Source organism: Leopardus geoffroyi, chromosome E1 (assembly GCF_018350155.1).
Source record: "Leopardus geoffroyi isolate Oge1 chromosome E1, O.geoffroyi_Oge1_pat1.0, whole genome shotgun sequence".
Lineage (NCBI taxonomy): Eukaryota > Metazoa > Chordata > Mammalia > Carnivora > Felidae > Leopardus > Leopardus geoffroyi.
In genome coordinates this window covers 44399567-44413012 of record NC_059330.1, presented here as the reverse complement: position 1 = coordinate 44413012, position 13446 = coordinate 44399567, and the positions used below count along the sequence as shown (strand labels likewise).

The window sequence follows — 13446 nt, the reverse complement described above, 5'->3', positions numbered from 1 at the left end:
CTTAATTGTGGGCATTTGTAAATTTGCAATCTACAAAATCCTTTATAATATTTATCTAATCTCAAGTGACTCACAGAGGCAGGAATCATCCCATTTTACAGCCAAGGGAACCGAGGCCTGGTGATTCCTCTGAGATCAAAGGTCCTCTGGGTCCACGTCCAGGGTTCTTTCCACGCCCTCAGGTGACTGAAGTCACTGGGCTTGGGCTTCAGGAGGCCAGGACAGATAGAGCAACTCTGGGAGGGGCGGGGGGGGGGGCGGGGTTGGTGAGCAGGAGGCCTCAGGGCTTCAGATGGTCTGGCTGGAGATAAGTCCCAGGTGAGGAAGGGACCAACCCAAAGATGCCACAGCCGATGTCCAGCTGCTGAGCTCAGCTGGGTGGGAGTAGTGAGGGTTCTGTACATCCATCCTGATTCCCAGCACGCCCTTCCCACCTTCCCAACATCCGCCATCCCTCCACTCCCTAAAATGATACTTAACTGCAGCCCAGGCCACCAGAAGCTTCTGTGGGTCTCCCTGCACCCACCCAGGCTCTGCTCAGTCCAGGCAAGGGGCTCACTGGCCTCCAGCTCAAGGATTTCTCAGGATCATTTCATTGGGCCCGACTTCAAAGTCAACTACCCACCCTCAGTCCAAACCGAAGCTGGTTTCTGCATTCCAACGCCAGCAATGTTGTCATGGACTGAGTGCCTACTGGGTGCCTCTCACTTGTTGACCTCACCTACGCTTCATACCACCCTGTGAGCCTGGGGCTGTTACCCCCATTTAACAGATGGGGAAAGTGAGGCACGGAGAGGTTACAAGACCTGCCCCAGAGCACCGGGCAGTGGCATGTGAGCCCGGGCTGGCCTCACTCAGCTTCTACCATGTTCTGCCCACATGCAGAAGGAGTTCTTTGCCCCTCTGATACCCTCCCTGGGAAAATTCCTCAGTGTCCTTAATTTGTGGACAAACAGCATGCAGACACAAAGCCAGATGTCAGAGTTGGCACCTGCAAAGCACGGGCATCAGGTGGCCCACTCCCGAACCCAGCCTGGCCTCCAGGCTGGCCACAGGCTGCCAGCCTCCCCGTCCCTGTGTTATCCCAGAGCATCGCTTCCTATCCCGACCTCTGACAGCCCACAGTCTCTGTAGATCCTGCCGGGCAGGCTCGGGCCCAAGATTGGCCTGCACCATGTGTATTTTTCAAAGCTTTAAGTGTGTCGGAAGCATCAGTGAGATCATCTTTTGGAGAGAACTCCAGAGACCACCTTCAGCCACCAGATTGCCACCCACTCCCCCTGCGCCTCCAAGGGGTCCTGGAAAGATGGCTGCCGCCCAACCTCTTTGCCCACTGGGCCAAGGCAGGTGGGGACAGAAGCAAGGGTGAGGGCCATATGCTCAGGGCCTCAAGAGGAGACTGGGAAAATGCAGCCGGCACCCCGCTAGGGTGGGGGACGACATGGAGGGAGACCTGTGGGTGCTCCTATCTCTTGCCTTCGTTACTGGGGGAGTCGAGGAGGGAGCACTATCTCTAGAACATGCAGGTAGGACAGCACTGGGCCAGGAAGCGAGGGCAGTGAGTGGGCCAGGTGAGCTGAGCACCTACCCCACCCTTCCTGAGCAGCCACACCGGGCTAAGGCCCGCTATGCCCTTGCTGCCCCAAGTGGATGAAGATAAATGCTCCAGGTGTCCCCTAGGTCCTCTAAACAGAAGGCAGAGACATTGCCCCTGGCCTACCCTGGACTGTGACCTTGAGATCCTGGGCCGTAAGAAGAGCAGCAGGGAGGGGGCAGAAGCTGCGGACACAGAGGATGCCCTCAAGGAAAGAGATGGAATCTGGAGGGGGTGGGTGCTGCTGTAGCTTGTGTGATGGCACCTACCAGGGCATTGGTGCAGGCCACTGTCTGGGCACCAAGCAGCCGCAGAGAAGAACTCCAGGGCTGTGGGGGCGGGAGGGGCGGTCTTTGGGTGCAGAGATTAGATAGACACTTCAGTGAGCCAGGTCCTAGGAAGAGCCTCAGAGGGAATGAGCCTAAAGAGAATCCTTTGAGCCCAGGGCACCAGGAGCCCAAGGGAAGGGAAGGAGCCTACATTTCTGAACCCCAAATCAGGGCACAGACTGGTCTAGTTCCAGAACTTTGTCATCACCCTAATGGAAACCCCATTCCCATTCAGCTGTCACCCCCCATACCACCTTCCTAGCCTCTGCCACTGTGAACCTGTTTTCTGTCTCTGTAGATTTCTGTATTCTGGAGATTTCATAAAAGTAGAATCATACAATATTTCTCTTTTTGTGTCTGGTTGCTTTCACTTAGCACAAGTTTTTTTTTAACATTTATTCATTTTTTTGAGAGCCAGAGAGAGAGCGTGAGTGGGGGAGGGGCAGAGAGAGAGGGAGACACAGAATCCGAAGCAGGTTCCAGGCTCTGAGCTGTCAGCACAGAGCCTGACGCGGGGCTCGAACCCACGAACCGTGAGATCATGACCTGAGCCAAAGTCGGCCGCTTCACCGACTGAGCCACCCAGGCACCCCAGCATAATATTTTCAAGGTCCATCCATATCACGGCACGTATCAGAACTTCATTCCTTTTTATGGCTGAATAATAGAGAGACCTCACTCTATCCATTTATCCATTGGAGAACATTTGGGTCCTTTCCACCTATCCCAAGCTGCTGTGAATGGTGCTGCTATGAACATTCACATGCAAGTTTGTTTGTTTGTTTGTTTGTTTGTTTGTTTGTTTTGAATACCTGTTTTCAGTCCTGTTGTTATATACCCCAGGGCTGGAATTGCTGGGTCGTATGGTAACTCTACACGCTTCGTTTACTGAGGACCTGCCAAACCGCTTTCTAAGGCCGCTGTGTCTCCCACTCCACCAGCAACGTTAAGAGACTTCCAATTTCTCTGCATCTTCGCCTGAACTTGTTACCATCTGCGTTTTTAACTAGAGTCACCAGGGGTGCTGGTCGTTGACTTTTAAGAGACTCAAGACTCCCTATGTTGGGAGAGCAGAGCCCTGAGCGAGGGTCTGAGCTGAACATCAGGAGCTGGGGGCCTGCAGCCCTCAGAAAGAGGCTGGCTGGCCCTGCCGTGCTCGGACCTGGGTGCTGGGATGCAGAGAGGTCCTGCTTCCCTAACTGCCCCTGAGCGACGGGAGCCCATGAAGGAGAAGCTAGCAGCTTCCCTGCTCCGCCCCCCATCCCTGGGCCCTGCCGCGTGTCCCCGAACCAGCTGGGGTACGCTCACCAGTCTACTGGCTTTGTTCCCTAATGTATTTCTGACAGTTCCCTTGTCACGGAAATTACTGTTTATAATCGAATTAAATGTTGTCGCAATGGATGAAACGGAATGGCACAAACAAGGAGAAATGTTGTCGCTCATGAAAATTCAGTTGAAAGACACGATCTGAGTCACACAATCAGCTGTCGACTCAGGTGGTGGTGAGACAAATGTAAAGAAATACCTGGGTGGGAGGAGCCTGACAGAGTCCACGTGATTCTAGTTGCCGACCACTTTGCGAGGTCCTCTCAGGCTGCCCTCCACCCCCAAAGAACCCAAAGCTGGATGTTGGGGACGGTGTCTCATCAGCATGGATTTCACAAGGAAGGCGACTTGGAACTCCAGGGGATGGACCCATAATCAAAGCAGACGCCTTCAGAAGATCAGTGACTGTGCACCTTGTGAAAGTTAAAATAAAATGTGCTTCATGGGTCAAACTGTGTTCCCCAAAATGTTCTAAACCCCAGGGCCTACCAACGTGACTTTATTGGGAAATAGGGTCTTTGCAGATGTGATTACGTTAACATAAAGTCATTGGATGGGCCCCAATATAGCACGAGGGAGAATGCCGTGTGACCAAAGGCAGAGATGGGAGTAACATGGATTGCCAGTCACCACCCAGATGAGGAAGGGGTGAGGAAAGGGTCCTACCCAGAGTCTGAGAGGGAGCATGGCCCTGCTGACACCTTGATTTTGGACTTTGTCTCAGTCAGCTTGGGCCGTATAACAAATACCATAGACTGGGTGGCTTAAACAACAAGCACAATTTTACCCGGTTCAGGGAGGTTGGGAAGTGTGAGGTCAAGGTGCCAGCTGAGTGGGTTCCCCTTGAGAGCGCTGTTCCTGGTTTGCAGACAGCCACCGTCACACCGTATCCTCCCGTCACCTCTCTTGTGTCTCTTGTGAAACCAATCCCATTCCTGAGGGCTCCACCCTGATGACATCATTACCTTCCAAATGCGTCACCTCCGAATACCAAATGTAAAGTACGGAGGTGACTTTTTAAGAAGTCCCCTCTTCAAGTGATTTTTTTTTTTTTCAGCAAATCCATCTGCTACCCAGTCCCAATCATCTGGGACAAGTGGGCTGACCACTGTCCCCTGAGCACACTGCTCAGAGCACAGCAGGGGTAGCCAGAAGCTCCATCACCCCACAGCCTGGATTTCAATCTTGTCTCTATCACCCATGTGTCACCTTGGAAAAGTCTCTTCACTGCCCCGCGCCTTGGTCCCTTCTACTGAAAAACAGGGTCAATTATAGGGGTGCCTAGGTGGCTCGGTAAGTTAAGAGTCCAACTTCGGCTCAGGTCATGATCTCACGGTTCATGAGTTTGAGCCCCACGTCAGGCTGTCTGCTGTCAGCACAGAGCCCGCTTCGGATCCTCTGTCACCCTCTCTCTGCACCGTGCATGTGCTCTCTCTCCCTCTCTCTCAAAAATAAACATTTTTTAAAAAAGAGAGAGAGAAGAAAAACAGGGTCATTCATTCACACATCCCACACATTTTCTGAGCATCATTTGCTATTCCAGAATCTGAGAGCAGCAGAATGATAGACAAGGTCCCTGTCCTCATGGAACTCGACCAGGGAAAGACAGAAAGCAAACAAGGAAACGCACAAACAAAATCCTGAGTTGTGGTAGTGAAAGCTAACAAGCGGGCCTGCTTGCTCCTGGCCATGGTGGTGGAGATAACGTTGGAGCCAAGGCCTGAAGGATGAGAACAAGCAGCAGGTGAGGCCTCCGGCCCGGGGGCAGAGCCGGGCAGCTCCCTGGACAAGGGAGGTGCGAGCAGGGGGGCTGGATCTGAGGGCGGGGGGCTGGGGCCTGTGGGGTGGGCTTCTCTGAGCTCAGGTTTCCTCATCCATGAAATGGGAATGTTCAGGTAAGTTTAAGCTGCTGTAACAGAGAGATCCACAAGAAGCCAATGGCCCAAGGAAGGTAACGTATCTCACAGTGAACATCCCCCTCTCCACACACTGTTCCATGTAGACATCCGGGGTCCCAGTTCCTTTCCTTCCTCTCTTTCTGTCCCTTAGGACAATTCCTCCTCTCCATAGTCAATGGCCTGCCCATGACTGGCTTGTGAGAAGGGAAGGGACAAACAAGGAGCCTCATGGTCTCTGTTCAGGCTTCCGAAGGGCTCCCATCATTTCTGCTCAATTCCATTGGCAAGAACTTGACCACATGGCCATGCCTAACTCCAAGGGAGGCTAGAAATGAAATTCTCGTCCTGTGTCAATACAAAGAGGCATGGACTTTGAAGGACAGCATGCAGCCTCAGGCCGGCCGGATATAGTAATACCTCTTTGCAAGGGCCCACTGAGTACAGATAAAGTATCTGGCACTTAGTAACTGCTCAATAAAAGTCTGCAATAGCTTCAGAAACTCTCTGCTCAATGTCCTCATTTCTTGGCCGCTGAAGAAACAGGTGCAGAGAGAAGAGGCATCTGCCCAGTCACCCAGTCAGTGAGGGGCCAAGTTGGTCCAGACTTTGTGTCTGGGATCCTCCACCCCATCCTCCCACCTCGTATTTCAGATTACCTGACCCAGACCCACCAGGGACTGAGCAGACTGGGGACCCAGGTGACCTCTCTGCGGGAGGCAGTGTCAGGGAACAGGATCCGGAGAGGGACCCCGGGCTCCAAAGCACCGCCCTGAGCCTTGGGCTGCAAGGCTTTGTGACTAGGTAGGTGGGGCCCGGGTTGGTTTCCCAGACAGGAGGCAGGGCTGCTCTATGACAGAGGGCCACACCCACCCCCTGGGAGAGGGGACCGCGCTGGGAGCCGCTGCTGCGTTGGGATGCAGCAGTAGGTGGCTGAGGAGGATGGCGTTCCTGGGATTCTTCCTCCTCCTCCTCCTCCTCCTCACCAACACCGCTGCCCGGGGGGAGTATGGCGTGGTCCACGTGGTGTCAGAAAATTGGAGCAAGGACTACTGCATCCTGTTCAGCTCCGACTATGTCACCCTGCCCCGGAACCTGCACCACGCCCCACTCCTGCCCCTGTACGATGGTACCATGGCACCCTGGTGCCCGGGCAAGGACTCCTCCGGCCAGGTCCGGCCCGGCGCCCCCCGCCGGCGGCCCCTCCGCCACACCACCGCCATGGTCATGAGGGGCAACTGCAGCTTCTACGCCAAGGGCTGGCTGGCTCAGGGCCAAGGCGCCCACGGGCTGCTCATCGTGAGCCGGGTCAGCGGCCAGCAGTGTTCAGACATCACCCCGGCGCCCCAGGACCCCCACCAGCCCCTGCCCGGCCTCACCATCCCCGTGGCCGTGCTCCGCTACAACGACATGCTCGACATCCTCCGCCACACCCACGGCAGCGCCGAGGTCCGCGTGGCCCTGTATGCGCCCCCGGAGCCCGTCCTCGACTACAACATGGTGATCACCTTCATCCTGGCCGTGGGCACCGTGGCCGCTGGCGGCTACTGGGCCGGCCTGACCGAGGCTGACCGGCTGCAGCGGCGCCGGGCCCGGGGGGGAGGGGGGCCCGGCGGTCACCACCGGCAGGAAGCAGTGGCCGCCCCGCGGGGACAGGAGGAGGAAGACGAGGGCGCACCGGTGGACTTCACGCCGGCCATGACGGGCGCGGTGGTCACCATGTCCTGCTCCATCATGCTGCTCCTCTACTTCTTCTACGACTGCTTTGTCTACGTCATGATCGCCGTCTTCGGCCTGGGGGCGGGCACCGGCCTCTACAGCTGCCTGGCCCCCCTGGTGCGCCACCTGCCCCTGCAGCAATACCGCTGGCCCCTGCCTGGCCACCGCGCCTGCCTGCAGCTGCCCCTGCTGCTGCTGGGCGGCCTGTGCGCGGCGGTGACCGTCCTCTGGATCGCCCACCGGAACGAGGACAGCTGGGCGTGGCTCCTGCAGGACGCGCTGGGCGTGGCCTACTGCCTTTTGGTCCTGCGGCGCGTGCGGCTGCCCACGCTCAGGAACTGTGCCTCTTTCCTGCTGGCCCTGCTGGCCTTCGATGTTTTCTTTGTCTTCGTCACGCCCCTCCTCACCAGGACCGGCGAGAGCATCATGGTGGGGGTGGCGGCGGGCCCGGTAGATTCCGTGAGCCGCGAGAGGCTGCCCATGGTGCTCAAAGTGCCCTGGCTGAGCTTCTCAGCCTTGACCTTGTGTGACCAGCCCTTCTCCATCCTCGGCTTCGGTGACATTGTGGTCCCTGGCTTTCTGGTGGCCTACTGTCACCGCTTCGATGTGCAAGTCCATTCCCGCCAGGTCTACTTTGTGGCCTGCACGGCAGCCTATGCCGTGGGCCTGCTGGTCACTTTTGTCGCCATGGTCCTCATGCAGATGGGCCAGCCCGCCCTGCTGTACCTGGTGTCCAGCACCCTGCTCACCAGCCTGGCCGTGGCCGCCTGTCGCCAAGAGCTCGCCCTCTTCTGGACGGGCCAGGGCAGAGCTAAGACACCCGCCCAGGCTGTGGCCGGGCTGCGTGGCGCCCCTTCATTTGGCTCCGCGCAGAAGCGGGAGGATACGGCAGACGTCCACACAGCCAGCAAGTTTGAGGGGGCCGCCAGCCACCTGGCAGGGAACTCAGACACCAACCTTGAGGAGGACACAGCCGAGATTGCCACCATATCCGAGGATGAAGCCGCTGGTCCGGATGGCCACAGCGATAACTCCAAGGGCTGGAGCGATGCCAGCCTGGACACTGACGAATTTCCTCGTGCCTCCCCTGGGGCCTTGGAGGAGCTGATACCTCTGATGCCACCGATGCCATCGCCCTCAGAGCCGGGCCACGCGCAGGCCCAGGCCCACGACGCCGGCCTGCCCTGGACGGGGCTCCACGAGAGGAAGGGCTTGAAGGTAAAGGAGAGCATGTCGACCCAGGCTCCCTTGTGAACCAGCACCCGGAGACACGTGCCTCTAGAAGGTCCGGCAGAATATCTCAGAGCAAAGCCACACGCGGTCAAAAGGAAATCAGGGCATTAAAGATATTCCGTGTCTACCCAACAGAGCTCCATTTTTTGCTGGGATTGTAAGAAAGCAGTGGCCACAGAGTAAGTCCATGTAAGGCCTGGAGGGTTCTTAGGAGAGGTGCCAACCCCAAATCGTGCAGAGTGGGAAACAGGTTCAGAGAGGGCACAGGACTCACACGAAGTTACTCGGCAAGGCCAGGATTTGCTCCCAGGGCTTACTGGGCAGTGACTTCCCCTCTCCCCCACTGCCCACCCTCCATGCCAGAGTCCCGGCTCCTCAGCTTGGTGGACAGGTCCCATCCCTCATCACCTATCTTTTCCTCATGCTTGGGTCCCACTGAACCATTACTGCTCCTCGACCACACCCCTGGTTCCCATACTTCCCTCACCGACTCTGGACATGGACCAATCCCTTCTGGCTTCAGCAGTCTCATCTTCAAGATGGGACTTGTAATACCATATCTACCTGGAGGCAGGGGCATAAACAAGATGACCTCTTGAGTACCCCCATGGTTTTTTAGGCTGGATGGTGCGGTTATATGTTGCTTAAGCAGAGGAAACAAACCCGGGGGTCAGGAAGGCCTCCTGGAGGAGTCTATGTTGGAGGTGAGGGAATCAAATCCACAGAGGCAGTGTGGTCCAACGGTTAGGGTTCTTGAACCAGCTGTCCCCCCAGAAATTCCAACTCTGCCACTGACCCACAGCGTGTCACTGAGCAAGTGATTCAATCTCTTAGGGGCATGGTCTCCTCATCCGTAAAATGGGATAATAATAACAACTCTACTTATCATAGGATTTGGGAGAGGTTGGAATAGTTGGCTTATGTCAGGTGACTGACATAATGCTTTATGAATGTTCATTCTGTTTCTATTACTCTCCTAAATCCAATGCCCACAAGCCTTTGAGTTCTGGTCTCAACTTCCCCCCAAGCCCTCCACACCCTGCACCCCTGCCCCTACCTCCTCGGGTCAGGGAGTGCACACCAGACCCCCCCACGCCCATCCTCCCCCAGTAGGGTTCCCCCACCTGGAACTTCCTGCTCCTCCCACCCCCAGGATTGGGACTGGCTGGCTCCTTCTTCTTCCAGTCCCATTTCAAATGCCCCCCCCCCAGGGAGACCTTCTTTGAAGACCCTTTCTAAAGAAAGCCCAGTCTCAGTCACTCTCCCCTACACCTGCTCACTAGTTTTCTCATCTCCCCCAGTCCAGCATCAGCTGAGGGCAGGGACCACTCTGTCTTGTTCATCCAGGTGGTTCCACAGCCCAGAACAGGGATGGTATGTCGTTAGGCGCTTGATTTGTTTGTTGGAGGAATGGGTGAATGAATGAGTGAACAAATGAACGAACGAATGAATGAGGGGCTGATCCAGCATGAACTATGGAGGAAAAGGGGACACGGTGGAGAAGGCCCCACTGTGCAGGCCACCTCCCTGGGCTCCTACAGGGCCTTGGTCAGTGTGGCGATGGGACTCTGAGGGGCTGGCTGGGCCCTGGGTGTGCAGGGGTGCAGGTAACAGGCATCTCGAAGAAAGCCCCCTCACTGACCCCTCTGCAAACGGCACCTGAAGGCCCGAGCCGGACAAGGGCAGAGCGTGGAGTCTGGGCCAGGACACTGACCGGCCGAGCTGGCAGCTCCTCCCACTGGAGCCGGCAGCCATCTGGCCCGGACAGAGGGGCCTCCGCAGGCCCTGGCTCACCCCCAGCCCAAGCAGCCTCCCCACTGCTGCCCTGCGTCACTGGGCCTCCCAGGGGTGGGCTACATCCCTGCACCAGGCCTGGTGGGGAGGGCTCTCGGCCCCCTCGCCCCCAGAAGGGGGGACAAAGGACCTGTCTCCCAAGAAGTTGTGGTCAGGGAGGGCCTGCGCAGTGGGTGTCCCCATGGCGGGGCCTACGCCTACCTCCAAGAGGAAGATTCTCAAGGGGAGGGTCTGAGGGGGGGAGGCCCCACCCTCCATCCAGGTCTGAACTGGACTCAGGGAAGGGGGTGTCGGACTCTGTCCTCACGGCCCGACCCGGCAGAGGCAAGCATTCAGAGGACACGCTGTCTAGACAATGGGGAGAATAATACGATCTACCTAGGGGCTGCGGTGAGCACAAACCATATGGGTCAGGGGCTGAGCCTGGGCGCCAGAAATCTTGTAAGTGCTGCTCCTCTGGTGGCCCACGGGCCTCTGCTCCCGCCTTGACCCCAGAGCCAACGTCTCCTTTTAGCTGTGGGCTCTGCCTCACTTTGCCGGTCTGCTTCCCAGAGACTGGGTTGAAGCCAGGTGGCCGGACCAAGCCGCCACCTGTCAGAGGTGCCCAGAGCTGGCAGCCCCCCTCCCCCAGAGGGCCACAGGATGCTGCACATGTGCACACACACACCTGAACTCGCGTGAAGATATGCGCACACGTCCATACAGGGCCCTCGGATACACATGCATATACACACACGTACTTCCACACGCATGTGTGGGCCCAGTACTGGGCCCTCGCACGTACCTGTGCACACACGTGCACCTGGGCTCTGACCTGTTGCTGCTGTTCCCTTCCGACGCAGCCCTTCCCCACCAGGCCCGCCTGGGGCCTGAGGGAGTGAGGGTGCTGATGCCTGGACTTCCCACCCCAGAGGGCAGGGGCGGCCCTTTCCTGGTGAGGCAGACATTGCGATGCGATGCTCAGACGCCCCTTCAAGGAGGGCATGTGGTCGACAGCGCCCTCTAGGGGCCGTCTCCGCATTCCGGCCCAGATTGCTTTGCAGGAAGATGGGAGGGCCAGCTCATGACCAAGCAAGACAGCGGTGCCAGGGCTTGGACATCTGCCCCCAAGCCCCGCTGCCCCGGCAGAGATGGAGGCAGGCCTGCTTCCCTGTCTGACGGCCCCGCCCCGCCTGCTTCCTCCGATTCCTTGGCATTCCTGACTCTGTCTTAGCATCTGCTTCCGGGAGAGCTCCACCTGTGACAGGTGGAGCCTAAGACGGGGCCAGGGCAGAAACCAGCTTCCTGAGGCCACATGCAGGGCTCCAGGTGGCCGAGGCCTGGCGCCGGGGCCGTGCTTTGCTCGGGCTACCCAGCGTTTCTCTTTGTGGCCTCATTTAATCCCGGCAAGAACCCCATGAGGTGAATAGTGGCAGCCTTGGCCTTTTTGAGTTAATGAAGAGTTTGGTGCCCTTCTGGATTCCCTGGAGAGTGAGAACCAGCAAGGACCCATGAGGTGCTCTAATCCATAGATGAGGAAAGGAAAGCCCAGAGAGGGTCAGGACCTACCCAAGGTCACACAGCAATGGGATAGCAGAAATAGAGCACAACTCTGGTCTTCTACCTCCCAGCGCAACAGCTGGGGCCAGCTTCATGCCTCAACACCCCTTCCCACACACATCCTGGTGTGCAAAGCATTCTTCTTCCAGGAGAACTCGGGATCTACTCAGCCCTCTACCCTGTGCCTCTCAGGAGGTACAGCCCTCCGTTCTCCCTGAGGAGTAGTTGTGCGTGGTGAGAAGGAAGGTTTGTGATTCAGGGTGAAGCGTCTCCTCAGTCAGCGCAGGAGGACGCAGCTGGACTCTGGGTCAGTGAGACCTCAAAGCTCAGCACGGCTATGCGCTCACCCCGTGACACGGAACAACCAAGGCCACCCCTCTGCACCTCAATACCCTCGTCTGTAAAACGGTTTTTGCTAAGACTTACCTTGCAGGTTTGTTATAAAGATTAAATGGGGTGAGGTAGGGTATAAACAGCTAACATCTGCCAAGCACTGACAACAGACTAGGCATACACATTATCGCATTACACGAAACCAGGTTTTAGAGCAGAAATCTCCAGGACAGCACTTAAATGCCCCCACATGCCATCTTTCCCAAATCAGCTTATAGTTCCTCAGGATTGAGCTCCCAGAAATGGAGCCATCCTCTTCTTTTCGTCGCTCCATCCAGGCCCAGTGGGATGTGGTGGGTGGGCAGGTGAACAAGGACACCTCCAGCAAGCCAGGCAGGTGGGTCCCTTTGTAGTTAGATGGAAGCAAGGAAGGTTTTGTGCCTTTTTTCCAGCAATGCTGAATTTTGAGCGCTTTTGTGCTGCCACCTGCTGGTCAGTAAGATAAGAGCAGGCGGGCTCACACCCTAAGGGCCAGGGAGGGGCATTCCATTAGGGAACTTTGGAATAACCACAATTAGGGATGATATTCCAAAAATATATACTAACCTACCCATCAGCAGAGTTCTGAAGCCTCTCGGGCCCAGGGGTAACGCTTTAGAAGCTTGTTGTGAGAAGGTGGAGGTGTCCTGGAGAAGGGTCTGAGAGTATTTCAATATTTTATGAAATGAAAAAGCTCCAGCACAGCACCGCTGAGTGTCCTTAATGCTTGGAGATGTTTCACACTCTGAGGCTCATCCCCTCTCATAGAACCAGGCCAGCGTGGGGCACCTGGGTGGCTCAGTCGGTTGAGCGTCATGACCTTGGGGTTCGACTCCGGTCATGATCTTGGGGTTTGTGAGTTTGAGCCCCACATCAGGCTTGCTGCTGTCAGCCTGTCAGTGCAGAACCCGCATCAGATCCTCTGTTCACCTCTCTTTGCCCCTCCCCCGCTTCCACTCTCCCCAAAAGAAATAATTAAAAGAAGAAGAAGAAGAAGAAGAAGAATCAGGCCACCATGAAGACGTGTTCATGGCCACCAGCACGTAGACCATTGTTGGGAGATTGGACTCCGTATGGTCCTCCCACCCTGAGGCCAGACCTTGTCCTTCTTCTTGGAGGCCCACAGATGCCCTTCCCACACACACCTGAGCAATTATTCATTTTGTTTGGGAACACATCCGTGCTCACCACTGGTTCACTTTCCAAATGCTTAGTTTTATCTTTAGGAGTAACTCTTCCCAGGACTTAGCCTCTCGCCTCTAGGACTGCCAACAAGAGCTCCACCGGGCATGTAAGTCTGCGCCCACCTGGGATCGGGAGACGTGGTCTCGGAAAGATCCCAGGAAGGGAAGCTGGAAAGGGAAACTGAGGCTGCTGCTGGGAGACCCTTGGGCTGCTAGAATTCTGGGGTATTCTGAGAAATGCCTTTCAGTAGCTTCCCCCAGCCTTTTAGGGACTTGAATAGTAGAGAAGATTGGCAGGGAAAAAGGTGTGTGAGGTCTGAGTGAGAGTGTTAGCAGAGCCTCCAGACACCTTCCAGAGCTCTCCAGAACTGAGGACAGAGAGAGAAAGCAGCCTGCTTGAGGTCACAGAGCAAGCCAGTGACAACGGCAACAGGAACCTGGAAACTCACCCAAGAATCCTT

General features: G+C 56.6%; 1 protein-coding gene across 1 annotated transcript; it reads left to right on the top strand.

Annotated features, from left to right (window-relative positions):
- Positions 1-6016: 6016 nt before the first annotated feature.
- On the top strand, positions 6017-8228 carry SPPL2C (signal peptide peptidase like 2C). Its single transcript, XM_045489317.1, has one exon. It carries the CDS (start codon positions 6087-6089, stop codon positions 8115-8117), a length of 2031 nt encoding a protein of 676 aa, XP_045345273.1. The 5' UTR covers positions 6017-6086; the 3' UTR covers positions 8118-8228.
- Positions 8229-13446: the final 5218 nt, after the last annotated feature.

What these genes read in the sequence shown, in the direction of transcription:
- SPPL2C (XM_045489317.1), top strand. Translation starts at nt 6,087, where the DNA reads ATGGCGTTCCTGGGATTCTTCCTCCTCCTCCTCCTCCTCCTCACCAAC.